At 43.2% G+C, this 25,002-nt stretch overlaps 2 protein-coding genes across 4 annotated transcripts; both read right to left on the bottom strand.

The window, feature by feature from the left end:
- Positions 1-4,241: 4,241 nt before the first annotated feature.
- Positions 4,242-8,745, bottom strand: LOC127776468 (leucine-rich repeat receptor-like serine/threonine-protein kinase RGI4). The gene is made up of 2 exons (XM_052302852.1): positions 5,382-8,745; positions 4,242-5,261 (listed from the first exon to the last, which is right to left on the bottom strand). The coding sequence occupies exons 1-2, from the start codon at positions 8,260-8,262 to the stop codon at positions 4,789-4,791; spliced, it is 3,354 nt and encodes a 1,117-aa protein (XP_052158812.1). The 5' UTR covers positions 8,263-8,745; the 3' UTR covers positions 4,242-4,788.
- A 4,706-nt stretch (positions 8,746-13,451) lies between these two features.
- Positions 13,452-19,618, bottom strand: LOC127776478 (SUPPRESSOR OF ABI3-5). 3 transcript variants are annotated; one of them, XM_052302863.1, is made up of 12 exons: positions 19,423-19,618; positions 18,782-18,887; positions 18,632-18,695; positions 18,248-18,308; positions 18,069-18,160; positions 17,828-17,977; positions 17,422-17,676; positions 16,948-17,153; positions 16,518-16,745; positions 15,920-16,052; positions 15,576-15,678; positions 13,452-13,745 (listed from the first exon to the last, which is right to left on the bottom strand). In XM_052302863.1, the coding sequence occupies exons 1-10, from the start codon at positions 19,512-19,514 to the stop codon at positions 15,954-15,956; spliced, it is 1,353 nt and encodes a 450-aa protein (XP_052158823.1). In that variant the 5' UTR covers positions 19,515-19,618; the 3' UTR covers positions 13,452-13,745; positions 15,576-15,678; positions 15,920-15,953. The 3 variants fall into 3 exon arrangements, with proteins under 3 accessions (XP_052158823.1, XP_052158830.1, XP_052158838.1); XM_052302870.1 differs by lacking the exon at positions 18,632-18,695 and having other exon boundaries at positions 19,423-19,562; XM_052302878.1 differs by lacking the exon at positions 18,632-18,695 and having other exon boundaries at positions 18,248-18,305; positions 19,423-19,562.
- Positions 19,619-25,002: the final 5,384 nt, after the last annotated feature.

Raw genomic sequence — 25,002 nt, 5'->3', positions numbered from 1 at the left:
ATTTTGGTGTTAATGACAACACAATTAGAGGGTAACTAATGCTTTTTGTTGAGATGTATGAAAGGATGAAAAAGGAGTGGATGTCAACACAATAAGTATTGCGGCATCTTTTGTGGTAATTGTCTTCTAATCCATCTATATCTTGTGTTCTTGAGTATTAGGATGTCGTACTATTAAGAGGGATGCCACATGCATATAATTGGTAGAACACTAGTGCTCAAAATCATTTATTTGAAGTGTTCCTGTTTTATGTCTGTCGGACTATCCGATGTTGATCAGACTATCCAATGCTCAGACTATCCGAAATTTCACAGAACTTTGCTCACTGTCTTCGGTCTGAGTGTTGGCTAAAAAATATCGGACTATCCGATATAAGGTCGGACTATCCGATACGTCGGACTATCTGAAATTTCTCAGAACTTCACTCTCTGTTTTGAATTGCTTTTTATTCCTTTTGAGTGAGTTTTAAATCAGACTATCCGATGTGATCGGAGTATCCGATGATCCAGAGACTCCGAAATTCAATGGAACTTGAGTCTCTGTGAGAGGATGAAATTCTTGGTTAAAAAATAACAGAATATCCGATATGACATCGGACTATCCGATCGATCGGATTGTCCGAAATTCTCCAGAATTTCGTTCTCTGTCTCTGGCCTGCTTGGGGGTCAAAAACATCGGACTATCCGATGTCACCTCGGACTTTCCGAGGTGGGATGAAAAGATTCTCTCCCAACGGCCACATTTTGGGGGCTTCTATAAATACCCCCCCACCTAACCCTTTTCTAGGGTTACCCAACTCATTCAGTCACATTCACTTTGGGTTGAGCTTGGTGCTAAGGTGCTTTGGATCTTTGAGCTCTCTCTCCCTCTCTCAAATCCCCTCTTGTTCTTTGTGTGGTGGATCTTGGTGGTTGTGGATTTGGGGTTTGAGGGCCTAGTGTGTGTTTCACTCGATCTTGAGCACTAGGGTTTGACCAAGAGTTGTGTGGTGTTTGTTACTCTTGGAGGTTGAGGACTCCTAGACGGCTAGGTGTCACTCCCGAGCCACCAATCTACGTGTGGTTGGCCGAGAGAAGTTTGTGAAGGCCGGATCTCGCCTCCGCAAGGAAAGAGATACCCCTTAGTGGAAGGAGGAGTGCTTAGTGCAACCTCTTGAGGAAAGGGTTAGCAAAGACCCGGCTCTTAGTGAGCTCCTCAACGGAGAGTAGAATCCCCTCAAGGATTTGAACTCCGGGAACAACTCGGTGAACTTCATTGTTGGTGATATCTCTTCTCCCATTATTTAGCTTTGTTTTTTGTGCCACTATAGATCTAGTCATTGTTTGCGCCATACTCTTGTTTGTGCACTAGATCTACTTGTAGTGTTCTTTTAGTGGATCAGACAGTCTGATTTGACATCAGACTATCTGATATTTTCGGATAGTCTGACTGTGGATCAGACTTTCCGACCCTAACTCAGTTTTAGCTTCCGCATAAAGTTTTAAATTAGCCTATTCACCCCCCCCCCTCTAGGCCTAATTGACCCTTTCAGAAATCCTGCCAAAATTTTGGCAATATGGCCATCTTGCTAAAATTTTGGCATTGCCAAAACTTGGTAAGGTTTATTTTGGCTATAATCTGAACATGCCTGCAATCTCGTTTGCTTGTTATCTAGCGAGAGCCAAAATTTAAATTCTAAAACTTGATTTTAAGTTGATTTTGAGGTTTTATTTTTATTGGCTTTTGAACTAAAAGCAATGATATGGAAGTTTTACCTGTAAATTATTTTTATTGCTTAGTTTATTTTTTAACGGTTTATTAGTCATAGATCAGACAATCAGAGCCATACTTATGTGTTGCATTTTTTAGATTACACGCAATGGTGGAGCAAGAAATTATCTAAACCTAAGTATCGAGTAGGCTCAACTGAGATAGTAATTTTCTCAAAAAATTACATGATTGGTTGAAAAGAATTTAAGCATGATTATGGAGACAAGCTTAGTGCTCAAGCCCAAACTATCCTAGGCTTGTCTCTGCCGTTGATTACACGGAAAATGTGCACACACTATGCTCACACTTTCACGAGTACTCTTCTTCTTTGATAAACATTCAAGAGAAGACCAATGCACAACAATACATTTTTGTACCATACTAAAAGCACCCTCGCGTTGGCGTAATTGCGGACACTAGCTGGTAGGACAAGGATTTGAACATTGGTAAGTGGAGTCTTAGCACCACACACATCTAGTGATTCCCCCCTATTTGCGTTGTATTTTATTTTAAAATATTGCACTATTTTTACTCGTGTATGATCAATTCTCGGCTGATGATATGATTGCTTGAAAGCATCTTGTCCAAATTAGAAATCAATTACATTTCTAGCCCATCACATCTAATAGATATTATTGAGATCTGTTGTAACATATAGAAATTAATAATTAATGTTAGGTTTATATATAGCTATGAAAAATATTGTAAAATCGACGCATGTAGTTTTTTCGAGATTTGGAGGGAAAGACGTCCCCCAAATATTTGTTTTAAGAAGAAATTGTAAATGTGTTGGGGATTGAACACGAGATCGACCTCGTTACCTCGGGATTGAAATCATACATACCTGGCAACTGCACTATCAAGTTCATCTCTACAATCGGCGCATGTAGTATTAGTGTATGGGCTGATGGGCCTACTAGGATGATTGATTCGATCAACAAGTTATCATCAACATACGGTGAACATGCATGGTGCACACAGGACGGTGGGCTGTTCCTTGTCCAATCTCCATTTCTGGACAAGAGGAAGAAGCCATCAAGCACAAGGAGGCCAGGGAAAGCTTAGAATGACATGGACAAACCTCCCTGATACATTCGCTGTAATCCCTTGAAACAAGCACAGTAGCCGTCGCTCTCCGCTTGGCTGGATATGCACCGTTCAACCGCATCCGCTCGCATACCCTGTAGACAAAGATACCAAAGCCAAGATGTCATTCAAAGAACTGTACATTAAACAGTTTCAAAATTCTCCGCAAAAGAATCCTGAATTCCAAATAAAGCTTTAGAAATTTCGCTTTTTTTGTAGAAGAGACGTCCATTGGAGGAGCTGAAGTGCATGCATGCAACCTGAAATCAACGTATAGTAGGGCCTTGTTTAGTTCCAAACTTTTTCTTCAAACTTTTAACTTTTTCATCACGTCAAAACTTTCTTATACACATAAACTTTTAATTTTTCCATCACATCATTTCAATTTCAACCAAACTTCTAATTTTGGCGACTAAACACACCCGATTTCACTCCAACTACTGCAGATCTGCAAGACTGCAACTGCATAATTCATCCATGAACCATGCATGAATTAATCCAGCAGGTAGTAGGAGAGTCATTAGTGTTGGAAGCCCCACATATCTCTGAACATTCCATCTGTCCATTCCCTGACAAAGAGGGTCTTAACTCCTCTCCCATGTTCAGAAGAAGCAAACAGTAATTAAGCAGGTGACCTGAACATTTGGAAGCTTGCCGATCTTGTTGCAGTGAAAAGAGCGTTTCGTCGATCGGCACTGAGACTGAGTACCCCTCTTACCGGCATTCGGTAGTGCGTCCTTTTCATTCTCGGCAACTTTATCATCAGGCCGGCAGCCTGACGGCCTGCCTGACCCACGGCCAAATGGATCTCCTCATGCCAAAACTTCTTTTATCCCATCTATATAAAGTGCGTCAAGATTTGTGCAGGGACTTTGCGAATAATGCAGGGGTGGTTGATTGGTCTGAACTGTATAAAAACCTATTTGGAGAGAAGAACTTTTATACTCCCCGTTTTAAATTACTTGTCATTTTAGTTTTGTTTTAAGTGAAATATTCCTAACTTTGACTACCAACATTTCCCTCAATCCGACTTTGATCATCCCCTAAGCAAATGACACCAAGACCAAGAACACCAAAATATTTATCATCTCAAATTAATTCTCATCGGTTAAAGTGTTTCATCGCTTCGTATCCGGTAGATTACTCATGTTTTAAATATTGCATGTCATTGCATCAATAGAAATTAATCTTAGTTTGTTGCGTGCAACATATTCAATTTTACACGTTTACTCTTTGCACAAATAAATAAAGATACACTTGTTATATGATGATCATTTTGAGAAAACCTTAAAAACCTTAAAGAATGATCAAAATGGAATGCATGGAGTATATTTTAACAATACATGATTTATGTATATTACTATGTAGTACTACTCAGGGTAAATCTAAAAACATATAGTAAATCGTATGATGTAAAAGTAGAATTCTAAAAGCTGATAGTCAAACTTAGGTCTGTTTTTCTGCAGGGCTAGGTGCAGGCAACTAGTACAAATCATCACCTAGCTCGACAGAGCAGTACAGTGTACAGTAGTGCTAGCTCGAGCCACACGCCAGGCACAGCCAAAACTAACGCGACGCGACAATGGAGAAAGTCCCGGAACACAATCATTTGATCATAGATTACCAAGATATTAATTACCCTGGGTTAATATACATAAATACAACAGAATACCAGATGCATTGCACCAGCTACTGCTATGTATGGTACAGTACACGAGGAGGAATTATTGCTGCTTAATTTGTTTCGTGCAAGGTGGCGTCTTCCTCATATTCTTCTTCCCCACCTTTGCCTCCTCCGATCCACTCCACCGACCCCAGCTTGTCCACGCCGGCTTGTCGCCGGCGGCGAGCGCCGCCCGGCCGAGGTGAGCTCAACGACGACACAGTCACCATCACATTGCCACAGACATCACAGTGCTTTGTTCGGCTGATCCCTTCTGGATTAGACTTACACTACACACTCCCGGTTGTTGAGTAGGCCAGTGAGCTGGTGTGGGAATGGGCCTGGGCTTGGGCCATCGGCTTAGTTGGTGAGCCGGGCTGTCTTGGATCGGCCCACTTTATGGCCGACCCAGACCCGGCCTTTCGGGCCTCGGCGCTATCATCGTGTCGAAGGCCACGTAACAATGCTGCCACATCCTTCATGGTCGGCCGGTCCTCCGGGCGGGTGCTAGCACATAGTAGGGCGATTCCGAGAGCTTGTAACATCTCTTGGACTTGGGTATCCGGTCGGCCCTGTAGCCGCGAGTCAATCACCTCCGCGGGATCACGTTTCCGGTGGAGGTGCTCGCGTACCCATTGCACCACGGTTTTGCCCTCGCCGAAAACTGCTTCTATTGGTCGGCGGCCGGTGATTATCTCTAGTAGTACGACTCCGAAGCTGTACACGTCGCTCTTGGTCGTGATCTTGGTCATACACCCGTACTCTGCACACAGATCAGAGGATTCAATCACAGCCGTCAGTGTAGCTCGAGATGGAATCGGACGGTGCTCCTTGTAACCAACTTAACCGCTACTGATCGGAAGTAAGGTAAGGTCGAACGTACCAGGAGCGATGTATCCGTACGATCCGGCGAACGGCGGCGGCGACGAGTTGGCGCCGTCGTCGGCGACTCTGGCGAGGCCGAAGTCAGCGAGGCACGCCTCGTAGCGCTCACCGAGGAGGATGTTGTCGGACTTGACGTCGCGGTGGAGGATCGCCGGCACGGAGTCGTGGTGGAGGTAGGCGAGGCCCTCGGCCACGCCGACGGCGATCGAGAGCCGCACCTCCCACTCCACCACGGCGGCGCCAATGGCGGCGCCGCCGCCGTGGAGGAGGCCGCCGAGGGTGCCGTTTGGGAGGTAGTCGTAGAAGAGGAGGCGTGTCCGGCGGTTGGCCGCCCAGCCGAGGAGGCGCACGATGTTGCGGTGGCGCACGCGCGGCAGCACGCCGACCTCGCAGGCGAACGCGTCGACGGACGCCTCGTCAGAGGACCGGAACTTCTTGACGGCGATGGCGACGCCGGTGGACGGGATGCTCGCGCGGTACACCGCCCCGGACCAGCCCTGCCCGATGACGTTCGCCGGCGTGAGGCTGCGCGCCACGTCGCCCACGCTGATCTCCAGCTTCTGGTAGAGCGTGACGTCCCACGGCGGCAGCATGTCGGCGTCCTTGCCGTCGCCGTCGGCGGGGCCCGTCGACCCGCCGCCGAACAGCGGCTGCCGGCGCCGGCCGAAGAGGACGAACGCCGCGGCGGCGAGGAGGGCGACGAGCGCGGAGAGGAGCACGGCGGTCGCGACGCGGGCGGCGCGCCGCGCCGCGCGCTCCCGGTCGCTGGCGTCGCCGGGGCACCGCGAGAGGCATAGCCCCGGGTTGCCCTCCACGTCGCTCGCCGGCAGCCTCGCGAAGAACGCCGTCTCCGGCGCGCGGCCGGTGAAGTTGTTGTACGAGATGTTGAGCGCGACGAGGTTCTGGAGCGCGGACAGCGGCTGGAGGTCGCCGGTGAGCTGGTTGTGCGACACGTCGAGCACGCCGAGCCGCGCCAGCCCGGCGAACCCCTTGGGTATCGCGCCGGACAAGCCGTTGCAGCTGAGGTTGAGAGCGATCTCCAGCCCGGGAATCTTGCCGATGCTCGCCGGAATCGCGCCGGTGAGCGAGTTGCCGCTGAGGTCAAGCAGCTGGAGCCGCGAGCACGACCCAATCTCCGGCGGTATCTGGCCGGAGAGCCGGTTCCCGCCGAGAACAAGCTTGGTGAGTGACCCGAGCATCCCGATGTTCGCCGGGATCGTGCCGCCGATGGCGTTGTACGAGAGGTCAAGATACTGCAGCGACGGCGTGCCCTGGAAAAGTCCCGGCGGCAGCACGCCGGCGATGGCATTGCCGTGGAGGTCGACGAACGTGAGGTTCCGGCAGCCGGCGATCTCCGGCGGGATGGCGCCGGAGAGCCTGTTGGTGCTGAGGTCGAGGAAGCTGAGGCTGCCAAGCTTACCGACCTCGGGAGGTATGTCGCCGGCGAGGTGGTTGCCGCTCGCCCTGAACCGGACCAGCGACGTGCAGTTGCCGATCTCCGGCGGTATCTCGCCGGAGAGGGTGTTGTCGATGAGCAGCAGCTTGGACAGCCGCGGCAGCCGGAAGAGGGAGCGGGGGATGGGCCCGGTGAGCGCGTTCTGCGACAGGTCGAGTGACTCGAGGCCGGCGCAGCCGCCGATCTCCGGCGGGATGGTGCCGGTGAGCTGGTTGGCCCAGAGGTAGAGCATGCGGAGCGCCGTGAGCTTGCCGAGCTCGGCCGGGATGGCGCCGGAGATCTGGTTGTTGTCGAGCTCGAGGTCGGTGAGGTTGGTGCACCGCGACAGCTCGGCCGGGATGGGGCCGGACACCTTGTTGACGCTGAGCTGGAGCTCCTGCAGCGACGAGAGGTTGCCGAGCGACGGCGGGATGTGGCCGGTGAGGCCGTTCATGGACAGGTCGACGACGGCGAGGCCCGTGCACGCGCCGAGCTCCGGCGGGATGACGCCGACGAGGTTGTTCTGCCACAGGAGGAGGTTCTTGAGGTTGGCGAGGCCGCCGAGCTGCGCCGGGATGGAGCCGGACAGAGCGTTCTCGTACAGGTAGATGTTCTCCAGGCTGGTGCACCGGCCGAGCTCCGTCGGGATCGGGCCGGAGAGCAGCGCCGTGTAGATGGCGAGCGTGTTGAGGTTCTTGAGCTGGCCGAGGGTCGCCGGGAGCGGGCCGGAGATGCTGGTCTCGGCGAGGCCGAGCATGGTGAGCTTGGAGCAGTTGCCGATCTCTGGCGGGAGCGCGCCCTGGAGGTTCTTGTTGCCGCCGCCGCGGAGCACCTCGAGGCTGGCCATCTGCCCGATGGACGCCGGGATGGCGCCGTCGAGCTGGTTGTCGAAGATGATGAGCTCGCGGAGCGCCGTGAGGTTGCCAATGGCGTCCGGGATGGCGCCCTCCAGGTGGTTCGAGTTCACGTACAGGCTCTCCAGCTTGCTCCCCGGCCGGCACAGGCTCGCCGGGATCGAGCCGGTGAGCGCATTGTTGCTGAGGTCGAGGTGGGTCAGCGCCGGCAGGTCGCCGAGCTGCGCCGGGATCGGGCCGGACAGGTTGGCGCCGGCGAGCACCAGCCGCTCCAGCGTGGTGCCCATGGCGGCGGACAGGTTGTCCGGCACGCCGCCGAGCAGGTCAACTTGCTGGAGGCTCAGCTCGGTGACTCGCCCATTGGCATTGCACCTCACGCCCGTCCACCGGCACGGCGACGCGTCGGCGGGGTTCCAGTCAGGCAAGGCCGTGTCGCCGCCGCGCAGCGTGCGCTTCCACGCGAGCAGCGCCGCGCCCTGGGCGTCGGCGGCGAGGGCGCCGCCGACCATGCACGCCGCCACGACGGCGACCACGCAGCACAGCAGCGCCGCCGCGTCCGGCCGCCTCCTCCTGCTCAGACCAGGAGGCATCTCTCTCTACTCTACGAACCAATCAAGTCACTGAAACCACACACACTTGACAGTTTTGACACTGTACTGTCTGAAAGTACACTGCTGCAACAAAACTGAAAGCTGAGCTCAGCTGAGCTGAGCTGATGGATGCTGTAGAATTGTAGAATCAGCTTGAAATGTTGGCGTGTCACATGCAGATAATCTCGGTTCTTGCTTGTGTTGGAAGGCTAAGTGAGAGACAAGATAGTAGTTTGCTTGCAACTCTGCAAGACTAGTAGGTGGATTGGTGGTGAGGTGAGAGGTTTTAGTAGAGAGAGATAGGGGGGAGACATACCATGGCCAAGGAGGAGGTGCAATTCTTATGTCTCCATGGAAAGAGATACTAGCAAACAATCAAAAAGAAAATGGCAGATTAGGTGGCAGTAAGCAGGAACTGGAGTTGTGCTTGATTAGATTAATGGAGAGGTTTAAGCAGCTGACAATGTTAAAAGAGAGGAGAGGTGTGTCATGTGTGTCTGCAGAATCTCCGGATCCAAGGCCACCGGTTGGGTCAGGACACACCGCACCCCTGTCCCCTCCTCTTGTACTTGTTTATTGCAATCCAATGCATGCTGATGATATGATGCATTCAGTTCCAGTGCAGTGCTCATCATGTTATCTATGGCTGATCATGGCAGTAATGGAGGGCTTGATTTGGGTTTAAAATTTTGAAGGGAGGAAGGCTTGATTTGGGTTTAAAATTTTGAAGGGAGGAAGGCTTGATTGAGAGAGAGATAGGGTTACTCATCACCAACGACTAAGTGTGTGTTTGAGGAGGAGAGGATTGAGGAGATTGGGAAGATACGCAAAACGAAGTGAGCCATTAGCTCATGATTAATTGATTATTAACTATTTTAAATTTCAAAAATTGATTAATGTGATTTTTTAAAAGAACTTTCCTATAGAAAATTTTTGCAAAAAACACACCGTTTAGTAGTTTGGGAAGCGTGCACGCGGAAAACGATGTGCTTTCTTCCTCCAACTCACCGGAACGAACGCTGCCTAAGTGCTTTTGCTTTGGCAAAACTGGAGTTGACAGAGAGGGGAGAGGCGGTGCCGTGATGGTGTTTTTTTAACTGCTGCAACAGCTTTGGTCCTCAGGGAAAGATGGTGGTGCATCAAGGCCACAGGCAGCTGTTCCGTTGCATCAGGAGGTCAGGTAACTTCATGGAAAGCCTGTGACATGGATGATAAGATAAAATAAGGTAAGTAAGAGTTGCAGATTAATTACTCTGATTTGATGCATTTCACTAGCTGCAACCCACCATGCAGTAATAGGTTTAATTTTCTGAACACAAAATGAATTTAGAATTGACAGGTGCCAAATTTCAATTGCAGTTGATAAAGCGATTCTGTGTGAAAGAAGCCAAGAACTTCCATTAAAAAAAAAAAGAAGCCAATAATATCTTGGAAATGTAACAATTAATCTAGAACAGGATTAGCAGACAGCAAGATATTGCTTGAGGCCTTTGTCATAGTGTAAAAGAGTTGGTAAGGACTGGTGTTAGTGATCATGGGCATTGCAGGGTGAAAAAAACCAACTGAAGCAAGAATCTCATAGAGTTGAAATGAAAGGTGAAAAGGGAGACAACACAGCTGGCCCTCTTGGTGGGTTAAGTGGTAACACACACATGACACGCAAGAACAGTTCATTCCATGCAGTAACAATCGTATTGTATTGCATATAGTACAGTTCTTTCTTACAGTGGCTGTCAGCGATGCAGGGTTAAACAAAAGGATTAGATCTACAGACCTAAATGGAGGGCAGCACATGTTCTAGGTTAGATGAGATCTACTGCTACATAGCTCATCCTTTTCATTGCCAAGTAGCAGTAATAAACTAGTTTATTACCCTGCCTTTCTTGTACTTTGTGTTAATTGCGAGGAAGCCGCCATTAGCAGCAGTTAAAAATTACTCGCTATGTACTGAAAATTTTGCAGGCTCACAGATCTAGATCTACCCCCCACTCCAAATTCCCATTGGTAAATGAGCAGTCCTAATTAACCAGGACACAGCACCTCTAATCCCGTAGAAGATAATTCCAATGAGTAGAACTTACAGAGTATTTACATTGGAATTAGGGCTTCCATTTGGGGCAGGCAGGCATTGTAAGTTGTATTACCCCCATAAAAAACAGCACACTTTTCTGTTCCTCGGTTAAGAAAACCGGGTTACTACACACTTACTATGCAGATAATGAGATAGATTAAGGGGCAAATTTCAGATAACTTTACTGGTAAAGCGGTAAAAACGCCTGCAGGTTGATTCAGCTAAGCTGGAGCAGAAAAATATACTGTTGGCAAGCTTAGTTCACAAGTATGTTGGTAGAGCAAATGTGGAGTAATGATACATCAGCATGCAAGGAAGCACAAAGCTGGTAACTGTTATGAAAAGCTGGTCAGTTTTTTACATATGGATGATGAAAGGAATGGAGAAAGAAAGAGAGATCCTCGCAAGCCATAATTACCTGCCTAGCTATATGCTGTGACAAGCTGATAGCATATGTATTAAGGGACTATAATAAAACATTTACCCATGCACAGTAGTCCCGAAAATTTTCACCACACTATACTCTAGAGAGTAGATCTACCAGACTACCAGATTCTTAAATTAATTATCCAGTTAAGTCTAGTTCTACTTTGTTTGTACTAGCATGCATATAGTACATGAAATTATTTTGACCAAATGCTGAGATTTGAAGTTTGGCATGCAACTGGCAATGGTAAATTAAGAATGATTGAAATCAAGTCGATCGGTAGGACCTAGTTAATATAATGGCATTGCTGAGACGAATCGCAATATATTTCTTCTCATCTTTTAAATAAAAGAAAAGATGAGCAAGTTAAAGCGATCAACGGATCACGTGAGACAGTGGACTCTTGGGTTGCTTGGCGCGTGAGCGTATCTCCTTAATAATTTTCCATTCCATGATGGCTAATCCATTTGTTTGTACAAACTTGTGGATTTAGTATAAATGATGTGATATTAGCTGGAATCTTTTGCAGTATAAGCGCATCTTTGAAGCAGAAATACCTGAAGATATGGATTGACAGGTACTTCGATCTTAAAAGGCTGTACATAAAGCCCCTACATAATCTGAAATGAGAAAAAGCGGCATGCATGAAATGGATGATGCAGAAAGAAGATAAACCCTGGCATCAATTGATTCCATTCTCCAGAGGAATGGAAGTATCAGCAAAATTAGTATTTATTTTATAATAGTAGCCCTACTATAAGCATGGAGAAATAACTTAAACTATTGAACAGAATCAAGCATGATTCCAGCTAGGTTACATTATTAACATAAAAATAGCAAGTCAACAATTTTTCAATGAGTCCATCCATACACACTACAAATATTTCAAATAAGATTATGAAAATGAGGAAAGTAATTGTGTATGTTGTGTACTATCAATAAGCGAAGGAAAAAACTTGCAAGCAACAATTATAGGAGCAAAGATTGCTTTATTAAATTGGTGTCGGTAAGAGATCGAAGGCGTGTATGAAAAAGATCGGTGCCAAGAAGAGAATCTAGGCATGAGGGGGTGAGGGAGGGAGGGGGCACATGGATGGGCTGAAGACAAGAAGAATACAAGTCACAAGGACAGGGATAGGCAGTAGGCATCATGTGAGTAAGATGTGCGAGTATAACACTACAGCATTAGCGAGTGGTGACTACTTCTACTAGGTGTCCATTTGTTTAACCCCATGCAATTAAGAGCATGCATTAGCCACACAAACAAGCATCATCAGTGTACTCCAAACTAGTGAAATACGGAGTAATGAACAAGGAACAATCAAGAGGAGTCATGGACCATTACTGCTGCTAGTGCTACTGATGTGCAGTTTTATCTGCATGGTGGTGTGGTGTGCTCCTACTACTGTCTCCTGATGTGCAATTTCATCTACTACTTGTTGCTGTGGCCAAGGCAGACCACAAAACCATGCTGCACAATATGAAAAGAAGAGAAGGCAGCAACCTCACTTGAGCTTCACACAACAAAGGCCAATGGCTTGGATTTAAGATAGGGTTTGATTGGGTGTTGGTAGTGCCCTCGGCTCGACCATGAGCTTAAGTTTGCTGCTTGCCAATTAATTCCGTTGGATCGGGACTTGCGCCCTCTCGACCGGACCAAATTAGGTCGTCTTTTTTTGCGAGGACACGAACAAGCAGCACCTGTCGTCTCACGGCTGGGATTGTTCATAAGAATCGTGATGCACCTTTTTCCTGCCCAAACAGTGCCAATGATTTGACACGTCTAAATGTGAAGTTCCCAATGGAAGCAACAGGCTCTCTATCTCGCTATCTGGGTCGTGTTGCAGTGTTCGTCAGGTTCCATGCAGGCTTGGTGCTATCGAGGGAGCTAACCGTAATGGTTGGTGCTGGTTATCAGTTAAAAGTCTAATTATGCAGTTAAAGGTTGAAGGCATCTAACCAATTGGTACTGGTTAGTAGTAGTTGTTACTGGTAGTTACTACCTCCGTTTCAAAATATAGCTATTTCTAGCACAGTACTTTGTCTCAACATGAAGCTATTTTTCTACCTACCTTCTCCTCTCAACCAATCACAACCATTCTTTTTCACCTACTTTCTCTTTTCAACCAATTACACACATTTTTCAATCATTTTCACCTATTTTCTTAATACCCATGTCAACCTCAAAAATACTTACATTTTAGGACGGAGGAAGTAATAGCTAATCACATAGTGCTAGGTGTTTTCTTAAGATGAAGTGCTAGGAGTATTACTAACTGATAAGAACTGAAACCGATCAATCCTATATACATGCATACTCCTATATAGTCTTGCTTTGATTTCAGGCACTGCACATCCCTTACAGTAAAAGCTACAACTTATACTGATCAAAATGAAAAATTGAAGGCACCGCATAGTAGATACTAATGACAAAAAAACAAACAACTTAGACGGGACAAAAGTTTGGCTGCCTTTGGCGTACCTAATGGTGAGCCTTAGCAGATGGATGGAAGTCATAGAACGGTTGCTGCAGGCTTGCATGCTCCATTAATCTTTAACTCTTCTGTCAGCTGAAAAATAAACAGTTCCTTTTTTTTTACTCTTCTGCTGTATGAAAAATAATAAGTTCATTTATCTTTCATCCATTCCAGCACAACAAACTTGAGGGCTAGAATCCACACTAAACAGATGTTAATCGGAGTACATTTATGATTTTTGTTCAGAGAAAATCCATTCGGTATTCACTTTCTTTAGAAAGGATCCATAGACTGCACCATATAATAAAGGATGAGCATTGTTGTCAAATAGGTTCCAACATTAACGGAGCTTGTGAATTAGAGTCTCAAAAGGGGAAAAGATTTATACATGCAACGCAGGATAATAACTTGAAAGGGTGAACAGAAACTAAGTCAATTACTTCCGTCAGGAATATTCACAATCTTCTCCCGCTCTTCAGTTACCAGCTTTCCGCAATTCCGCAGGTTCCTGCAACCGCAAGGGTCCCAACGTATAAACTTTGGTGAATCTTACAATCAAAAAATTACTCAAAGTCTCTGAAAAAAAAACTCAAAGCAAAAGCCACCGAGTTGCAGATAATCAAATCAGGAGGAATTGACAACTCATGTTCAATTATGCACTAATGTGGAATCATCATTCAAATATGGAGTACAGAGATGGCTGAGGGTCAAATTCACACTTGAGCAGATGAAGCCACGTCTTTAGTGATTAGTACAACAAGACCACTGTTCTTTAGAGAACCATATTGGGAGCAGTGCCCGGGATTTGAGGGGGTGGAACTTAGACCTTTATTTCTTTCCGCCCTAAAAAGCAATTAGGCCAAAAGTACGCATAAAAAACAGTCCTAACCACCTTCTTCCTCTCTCTTTTCCTTGTGATCTCATCATCTTCAATCAGTCTAGAGTATATATACCTTACTTGCTCACAATCAGCAGTTTCAGCCTCTGCATAAAATTCTTGGGTTGTTAATTACTCCCGAGGAAGACTAGCCTTTTCTTTTTGCTATAATTCTATTCCGCTGAAACAGACTTGTTGTCGAAGGTACTAATTCATACTCCCTCCTTCCCTAAATGTTTTACGCCGTTGACTTTTTTAAACATGTTTGTCCATTCGTCTTATTCAAAAACTTTTGTGAAATATGTAAAACTATATGTATACACAAAAATATATTTAACAATAAATCAAATGATATAAAAAAAATTAATAATTACTTAATTTTTTTAAATAAGACGAACGGTCAAACATGTTTAAAAAAGTCAACGGCGTCAAACATTTAGGGATGGAGGGAGTACAACATGAAGTGCAAGATGACTAATCCTAGGAGGTCCCAAATGCTCTTGCACTAATGTTGAAACAACACGACATCAAAATAGTACCTTTCCAGATTCTTGTGAAGCTCAATTACTGTCCTACGTTAATTTTACGACATGGTCATCACACTTATGCGACATGCAATGAGTCATCATCAAAATAAGCAAACAAATTGATATAATTTGCTAGAAAGAAGTTAGGTAGGTGCAATGGTCAATGCATGTTATCAAATAAGATAACAATGCTGAAATCCAAAGTATTGTTATACTTTCTAAACAAATACCTACATGCAGTAGTATACTAGCATCTTGACAGTAGAAAATAATGGTGTCTAAAGCACACCTAAGTACTCATGATTAAAGAACGACAAGCTTAAGTGCATTTATACCCTTTTACAGATACGTAAATATATAGGACGAGTTACAAATAGCAGCTCCAACTCATCTCATGTTTGTAAAACATTTCTCACTTCCACAGTCAGAGGGAATAGATAATAGGCACAACAAATTGCAAAGCATTTGTCCAGGTATCAAGATTTATGAATATGAAACGTATAATTTGAATGTAAGCATTGCAAGTAGCATTAGACTGCACTTTTATCAATTGCACAACAGGGAAAACCAAAACTATGGTGGTGTTTACACTTGAACAGTACTAAAATTATGCCAGTATTTTAGGTCAAAAAGGAGACAAAATTGAAGTCAAGATAGCTTTTTCTTCAACAATTTTGTTGATAAAGTTTTCAATACGTTGTTGTTTCTTTCTCGTAATGTTATCCAATGTCAATGATGTTCTACCCAATTTTAACCAAGAGAACATCAGTCAAGCAACAAACTTCCTAGATGCAGTACGGCACAAACTAGTAACTAGTAATGTTAGTTCATCTATCCAATAACAACAAATCATCATGCCCAATTTTAACCCAGAGAACTAACAAACTTCCTAGATACAGTATGTCGCAAACCAGACATAAGTAGGAAGCACAACCTTTACTGCCTGTAGTACTAAACACAGCGTCCTCCAAGAAGGGTGCGAATTTCTGAGATGAACAGTCTCAGTTACATCATTTCTTTTGTAGAAGAATTCATACCTGAATCAACAACGCAAAAAAAAAGGCAGCTTGTTAACATATGCTAGTTAAAATCGTGCACATTCCCACTCATGTGGAAAATTAGGCATAACATACAAATTTCTTATTAAGTAGCATGCTCATTTTTAAATTGCATAAGATAGGCTGCAAAAGCTAATGAAGAAAGATATAAGTTTAATACAATGTCCTTTCTGTCATATGTGATGCAATATAGATGTACCTCAAGCCACAAAACATGTACCTGAAATCACCAAAGTTCAGCGATTACAAACATCTTAGCGGGTTTGCTTCCACCCCAAACCAGCACCATGTTTGTTGACAGTAGGCTGTATGGGTTCTACCATACCCTTTGTGCTCTTCCCAAGGGCTTCGCCCTAAAAAATTTGTCAGGACAAAAGAAAATCAATGGGAGAGTCAAATACATATTCAGAAATATAAATCTGACCATTGGTTTTACTTGTGTTCCACAAAACCTGAATAAATAACAAACATTTTCACAAAACATTATATTTCTTTACTCCTAGCTACTCTTGGTTCAAAAAGAATATTTTTGACAAAACATATACATTGAGTCAAATGATAAAAATAACTGCCTGTAATGTATGCAATCTAAGTTGATAAATATCTGCAAGATATGGCTGCCCTGACCTCCACATGGCACTAAAATTTGTGGGAGCTGGTATTTGCACTAAACTAAGTTGAATATGTTCTTTCCAAAAATATATTTATATTTATATTCCACAGAGTTCGGCATTAAGTGCTGGAAGCAATTTTGCCAACATCCTAGAAGCAAAAGGCATTCACCAACACCAACAAGTGGACATAAGATAGAAATATACTTCCTTCCAGCCCATGTTCTCCATCATTTTCTTGGCAGAATTCAAGCCACTGGAACGGAAGTTCATATCTACTGATGCACCTCCCATCAGATCCATGCCCTCACTTGTTTCCTCATGTTCATAAAAATTGGTGCTGCTACTTTGTTTCTGTCCAGGTCCTATCCCTATACCACGGTGTAGGATCCTTCTCTCAGCAGCTCTGTCCCTATAAGCATTTATCTTGTGCTCCTAGGAATATCAAGAACATATGAAAATATCACTAATGTTAAGAACATTAACGACCAAGAAAATGGCAAAAAAAATGCATACTTTAAAATCCTAGAGATATGACATTTTTGTAGAAAATATTATAAACATAGAAAATACTAGCAGTGTTCTGAGCACTACTTTAGCAAATGATAATGAGTCCAATCAGTTCTTCTTTACTTACCTTGGCACTAGCAGCTGAAACACCCTTCATAGAAAATACATCCATGACTTCCGATTGGCACTGTGCTGATGACTGTTTATCCAAATCATTGTCAGAATTGGCATATATGTTGGGAAAACCCCAGTCTTTTGTTGGGTTGGACGAGTCATATGATGATAAAGAGGCTAAGTATTTCCTGCTAGGGTTCCTTAGCCTGTATATTTTTCCTGATGACATGACAAGTGCATAATTGTAAGCAATACATCGTAGCCCCAAATTTTCAATCAAAACGTAAAACCATAAAAAAACAATGGGAGCTTCTCTTAACAATATTCCACCTTTCAAAATTAAAATTAAAATAAGGAAAATCAAATTGTTTTAGCTCAAACAATGGTGTTTGACAGCAGAAGGAAGTTTTATTTACCGGTAAAATAAAATGTTTCTTAGTATTCAAAGATTATGCATTTCTTATCTATGCTGAGCCTATAGTCTTACCTGATGAAACACGCACAAGATCAAGATGAACTTCATGCACAGGGGCAGTTCTTAGAAGGCCACCACGAGCAGGCAGAGAAGGATGAGGCTTACTAGAACCCTTAACTAAACGTCCCACAAGCCTGGCCATGGGTTGACCTTTACTAACTGATTCTTTGACCATATCCCAATCCCAGAGATCGATGCTCGGAAATAATGGTTGATCATCAATTTCTTGCTCTACCTGACCATACTGAGCAAGCCATTTCTCTTCCTCTGGGAACATTATGCAAAACCAAATATCAGACTGAAGAGAACATGCATCAACTTGCATCAGTGTCCAGGACTCGCTAAGCATTTCCTAGTTGCATCAACTTTTGAAACAATACACCTTGAAAATGACAATGGTGACATAGTGGCCTCTCACCTTCACTCAGAGATTCATGCACGGCTGTCGAATTCTCATTTTGCAATTCATCTTCTGTTTGGTGCAAGGAAGCATCACATGGAGAGGATGGTGCATTTTCCGAGGCGAAGTTACCAGGTTTATTTTCAGCTGTCTCACTACTATCTCCGTCTGGAGACCATATTTCAGTTAGGGTTTTACAATACAAAGTTAAGAAAATTCCAAAACAAGAAAACTAAGTGGAGAAAAGGAATATACCAACCATTTATTTGTGAGTCTCCAAGTGAAATATCAGCATTGACCTCTGCATTAGAATAGCCCGACAAGAACATATTGATTAATGTTTCCTCCATCCTGTATGCAAAACGCAAACACAAAACATCAGAAGACCTACAAAAAGAAAATTCATCAAACAAGAGCATAGAATTTTTGTGCAATAACCATTCTGATGGTGGCCGTTGTGTTTCATTCTGATTATCTGGTATATCTTGTTCCAATCCTGCTATAACATGAAAAGCACTCACATTATTTTTTTCCCCAAATCCAACTATATAAAAGTTCTCTTTTCCACAATTTGTTCCCAAAATGGTAGGACAGCCCATTTTCTATCAAGGTAAAAATAACTCTTCACATTACAGGTTTCTTTTCACAACTATGACATATAATTACTATCATTGATAATTTGATATGAATTGCAAGGTTGCACATTACTGTTTCAAAATTTTGAAGAGATGGATAACAAAATAAAAGAGGTCGAAGCTAGGAAAGCTGAACACATATGTCCTGAAATCAAAAGTTGTGGCATGTTCAAATAACAAAACATACATGAGGGTTCCAGGAAATCTTGATTAGATTCATCGCATGGATTATGTGTTTTGGGTTCATTGCCCTGTGAATATGGATGTAAGATCATAGAAATTGCAGAGCCAATGACAAGCAAATAAAATTGGCAAAACCAGCTGAAGTCCCACTTACCACATCTGGTGTCCATGGCACGTAATTTCCATTGTCATAGATGTAGTACTGACCATCTCTACCGCTATAGTACCATCCAGCGACGGGGTCATGGTAAAACCCAGTACTGAAAGTGATACAGTCAACGTTCAAGTAAATATCATAGGTAGAACTTGAAACAAAGCACTGCTAGTTACCGATACAACTGATGAAAGAACATACTGTAACTACTTAAAAATGTATTGGTTAATTGAGCACTTCAACTCCCTAACTCGTTATATGCCTGTATGGGTTCAAGTATGAACCACGAAAGCAAGAGAGAGTTAACGAACAATTATACCAAAAAAATTCACAAAAATTAGGCATCATGCAACAATCGCTGTTCCCAAAATTGTTAGTTACTTATTTCCCAGTTCCCACATCAGAGCTACTAGGGTTTGTTCAGTAACAAAATTATATTATTACGCATCAACGCTCGTAGCTCGTGTCGTATGCGCAAGCAAACCACGTTCCCCATCAGCCGATCGCCTAAACAACCGGGCGTGCAATCTAGGGTTCGAGCAGCAGCAACCCCTCGCAACGCCCAACCCAAAGTCGAAGAGCGAAGCATCGGAGCCCTGGAGGCGAGAAGACAAGCGGCAAAGGGGGGGCACTTGGGGTACCTGGCGTGGTAGTAGAGCTGCGAGTCCTCGTCCCACTCGAACCGGGCGCCGCTCGCCTCCCCGTCCACGGCATCGCCGCCGCCCCAGTCCATCGCCGCCGCTCGCCGGAGGAGCACCGGAGATTCCAGGCTACACGGCCGCCGTGCCCTTCTCCACTCGCCAACGCTGTCGCCGGAGGAGGTTTAGGTGGGCCGGATAGATTGGGCCTCAAGAATTGTTGGGGCACCGGAAGGCGAAGGAATAAGTTCACTTGACGAAAATCGGATTCGTTGACAAGTTAAGGGACCTCAAGTGAACTTATTCCGAAGGCGAAGGATTAAGGCTGATTCACATGGGCTCACGTATAGTTCTTGGTGGCCCAATGATTAAGTCGGGTTCTTTCTTTGGGCCGATGTAGATATCAGTTTTTCTTTCTGGGAATTTATATGGCCAGATTGAACATTTCGCGAACATTTTTTTTATGAAAATATGTCGCCGCATTTTTTTTTCTTGATTTTTAGTTAGTTTTTCCTATGTGATTGATACCTCCCTTTTATATGTAAGTATTTTTCCATCTCTTTTATCTCCACTTTCAAGTAGGTAATCAATAGTTTTAAATTCTTTTATATAATGTGTATAAGAAAAAAATACAATGTAAGTTTACAGTGTATTTTTTTAGAAAAAAATCGGTGTAAATATATGTAGTTTATTGTGTATAAAAAATTGACCTCTTTTTCCATAAAACATGTGGTGCCATAAATATACTGCCCTTTTGGTGAACAATCCTCCCAAAAACAAAGTAAAACTGGTAAACTTAAAAAAAAACTGAGTTAGGAGAACCTGGAAAGGCTTTTTTTTGTTATTATTTTAAAGATAGGAATCCTTAGGAGAAAGTAGATTTTTCCTAATGAAAGGTGTCACCCAAATGGACAAACAACCATGTATTATGTACACGAACAAGCTGGAAATGAAAAAAAAAATAGGGGAGATTCAAAGAGTTGAGATATATCAAAGCGGTGGTCGTCTTTTTTGTGAACTATACTTTTTGACGTGTAATTCAAATATTGATCGCAGCAATATATCCAAAACAATACGAATCACAAGAGAGCAAAAAAGAATGCGCGGAGAGAACAAAGGGGGAGGCAGAGGAATCACAAGAGGGTGATGCATCTTGAACATTCCTGCCTTTATTATTCTTTTCTTCAGAATAACAAAGGAAGAATAAAATTGAACGTGTACAATGTAGGTACGCCCTGAAGCTTCTTCTCTTGATGTTCGTATCTTTTGACCGTCGTACGTCTGCCTCTAGCTTTGCCCCAAGTTCATCAGCATGTACTGTGTACCTACGTATAAATGCTCTGCGTACAAATGCAGAAAACTGAGGCCCTGTTTAGTTAAAAAAACAAAAATTTCACGCTGTCACATCGAATATTTGGACATATGCATGGAATATTAAATATAGGTAAAAAAACAATTACATAGATTGTGAGTAAATTACGAGACCAATCTTTTAAGCGTAATTGAGCTATAATTTGACAATGTGGTGCTATAGTAAATTGTCACATCGAATGTTTGGGCATATGCATGGAGTATTAAATATAGGTAAAAAAACAATTACATAGATTGCGTGTAAATTACGAGACGAATCTTTTAAGCCTAATTGAGCCATGATTTGACAATGTGGCGCTACAGTAAATATTTGCTAATGACGAATTAATTAAGCTTAATAAATTCGTCTCGTAGTTTCCTGACGAAATTTGTAATTTATTTTATTATTAGACTACATTTAATATTTTAAATGTGTGTCTATATATCCTATAGGACAATCAAACAAGAAAAAATTACCCCAGGCCTGAAGCGGCAAAATGCGATATCCTGCGTGATGCGCCAGATTCAGCAGGCAGGTCTGAATGTCTGATGCTGCCGGCCTCCTTCAGTCTCTGAACAATCCAGATGTTCAGAACAATCGACCAAGTTGATTAGTAATTATTACCTTCTAGAGATTAATTAGTTGATCGATCTGTATCTCCATCGATGAACTTGCCTGAAAGAGATGGAGCTAGCAGGTAGAGCCGAGATCAGTCGTCGGGCGTGCACAGCAAATTGTGCTGCCTAACTTTGACAAGCTTGGCGCGCCATATGCCTGAATGCACCTCGCACGCCGCTGGGAAAGAAGAAACGCAGAACGGTGCGCACAGGCTACTAAAGTCAGAGAGACAATTAAGGCCCTGTTTAGTTTTTAGGGGTGAAAAGTGTGTGTCATATCGGATATACGGATATACATTTAAAGTATTAAACGTAGTCTTATAACAAAATAAATTACAGATTCCGCCCGTAAACTGTGAGATGAATTTATTAGCCTAATTAATTCATTATTAGCAAATATCCGTAGCATCATATTGTTAAATCATAGCGTAATTAGGTTTAAAAGATTCATCTCGTAATTTACACGCAATATATGTAATTAGTTTTTTTATCTATATTTTATGTTTAAATATTCAATGTGACAAGTGAAAAGGTTTTGTTTGGGCACTAAACTGGGCCTAAAGGAGAGCAGATCGATCGAGAACTGCCGTACGTAGCATCATGCTGCATCGCATGCATGGCTGAGTGTGTTCTGGACGATTGGAGAGCTCTGCCTTGGACCTGTACGTATCTGGATTGTTCTACCTGCATGCTAGTACTATGCTACCGCATGCATGCTCGATCAATTGCAGATCTGAATTTGATCCTAGATTCTGCACCGCAGTTCGATCGATCGATCCAAACCCGAGATCCCAAGCCACAGACTCTCTCTCTCTCTCTCTCTCTCTCTCTCTCTCAAATAAATTTAGTTTTTTTTATAACGGAATAGAACCCCAGCCTTTGCTCATAGGCTATAGCCAATTATTAAAAAAAAATTCCAAACACAATCATAGCTTAAGGGCCTGTTCACTTTGATGTCATTTTCAACCTTACCAAATTTTAATAAAGTTGTTAAAAAAAGTGGGTATATTTAGTTTGCTATCAAATTGTGGTAACTATATAAGAAATTCTACCAAAATTTTAGCAACTATGCTAAAATTTTGGTAAGTTTTTTTTTTCGTCAAAGCGAACAGGCCCTAAAACAAGACATAAGAAAAGTTCCAAACCGGCAGATACGCACGCCGGCACTAACACCAATAGAAACAAATAAAGCACAAACTTATTGAATACCATTTGTGAACTTTTAGATATATAGTCTCTATTATATAAATTCGTGTATAATATTTTTTTGGTCGAATGGTATATGCACGCAAGCATAATACAATATATGGATAAGAGTTGGATATGCGTGTTATTCTGCAGGCAGGCTGAATCCAGCGCGTGTACATGCATGCACGCAGCCAACAATGTGTCACCTGTTTGATTTTGCCTCCGGACCAATCGCAGCTGGAACTGCATGGCAATCTGGAAGCCACCCTGCCCACCTGAAAACAAAAACAAAACAAGAAAAACAAAATACTGCGTTCTATGTACAAGAATTTTTGCTTGGCTATGTATTGAAATGTAGAGCTAGGGTGTATACTGTTTGAACGGGCGAAGATTTGATGCTCTCACGGGTCGTATGGACCTCCAAATTCCAATAGCCTGGTTGTTCTGCCGGTAGTTCTACTTCTACTTGGCAGCTGAGTTGTGCAGAGATTTTCTTCTCTCTCTTTTTTTTTCACTTTGTGGCAACCAACGTAGGAGTATATATGTGGCATCGATCGGTTGTTAGTTGGTACGTGTCCCTTTCTCGATCGAAACAGAGATGGATGCGACTCATAACACATGGATGACTCCTCTTGGGTGAGCTCGACCGTCCAAGGAGGAGGTCTAATCCAGCAGCAGCTGCAAGTAATCCTCGCCCATTCCTAGAGCTAACCGCACCACACGCACGCCGGCCATACACCGATACACGCTAGACCGACGACACCAACCACCGACGTGTTCAACCATTCGTCACATCCAACAGCGCACCGAAGTAACGGTCTAGATATCATCTATACACAGATACAAACCGTTCGTTATAGTTACCAGCAAAGTTTCTTCAGCTAGTAAAACACTAGTAAGGACACGTACGTACGATCTGATGGTGATGGTTAGTCACTTAATTAGTCAAATACGTTTCCCGTTCTGAAATATACTCTCTATCCCATCCCATCCCAATTTGATTATCACGTAATTTTTTTGAGATTTCCAAAATGATCATGATTTAGCAAAGTGTTTTTTACTTATTCGTGCAAAGAGTAAATTTACATCGTAAAATGCATTGCATGCATGTATGTAACCAATCGAGTGTAATTTCCATTGGTTCAACCCATACAACATTTAAAGTGTGAATTTTTTACCGGACACGTAGCGATCTATGGAGTACCTTGATTGATGAGTATTAATTTCATAATGAGGATGTCTTGGTGTTCCTAGGCTTTGTGTCATTTGGTTATATGATCAATTTGGGATAGAGAAAGTAATTTCTAGTATTTAAGATTTATCCTAAAATATAATAATTTTTACACCAATGTTCTCCTTTTTACCATATCTTCACTTCTTGACCAATCATCACATTCTCACATTTAATTATATTTCCTTTTTAATACGTGTGTTTAATTCTGCGAACCTCATATTACGAGGGCAACAAAAGTATATATAGCAAAAGTAGTTCATATAGATAGGACCCACTTATATAAACTTTAACTATTGTAACATTCACAATGTATATGGATAGCAAATAGTATTAGGAGGAGAGAAGAGATAGAGGCAAATAATATATTTTATTCTCTATGGATAGCTCAAATGCTTATGTGTAGCTTTTGTTATTTCTTTGTTATGAACTAGTTCCAGTATTGCTAGGTGGCTGAAACAAATATTATATTGCTTATGAACCACTTTTAGACTACATTAGGGCATCACCAATGTATATGAACCAAGTAGTCCATATAGGTGGGACCCACATAAATGGTCTTTTGTTATTTCTATTTCCACAATGTATATAGATAGCAATTGACATTAAGATGGGACCCACACTCTAAAAAAATTACTTCCAAATGCTATAGTTCTCTCATGAAAGAAGCAAAAGGAGAGAGATAATATATTTTAATCTATATGGGTGGTCTTTATAGCTATGGGTAGCTTATCATATGGCTCTTCCTAATGCCACCTCCCACAATGGTAAAGGTACCTATATAGAGTTATAAGGACTGCTTTTTGTTCACATTGTGGATGCCCTTATGGATGTCTAAAACAGATGTAATATATAATTATTTTTTTCACTGTCGTACGTAAAGGCGCACATCCGTCGAGACGATCGAACTGAAGCTTCTGTCCCTCCCCCACCTCCTGCATTGGCCCAAACGGTACGCGCTCACCGGCCACCTGGTGGAAGTGGAACGTGCACACACGTACTACATTACGGGTGTGTTTAGTTCCTGGAAAAAAAGTTAGAATTTTGAAAAAAAGTTGAAAGTTTGGAAAAAAAATTGAAAACTTATGTGTGTAGAAAAGTTTTGGATGTGATGTGATGTGATGTGATAAAAAGTTAAAAGTTTAAGACAGTTAGGTTGAACTAAGGCCCCACTTGAATCAAAGAAAAAACCATAA

The sequence above is a fragment of the Oryza glaberrima genome, chromosome 1, assembly GCF_000147395.1.
Source record: "Oryza glaberrima chromosome 1, OglaRS2, whole genome shotgun sequence".
Classification (NCBI taxonomy): domain Eukaryota; kingdom Viridiplantae; phylum Streptophyta; class Magnoliopsida; order Poales; family Poaceae; genus Oryza; species Oryza glaberrima.
Note: the sequence above shows the minus strand (reverse complement) of the source record. Positions and strands in the feature narration are given on the sequence as shown.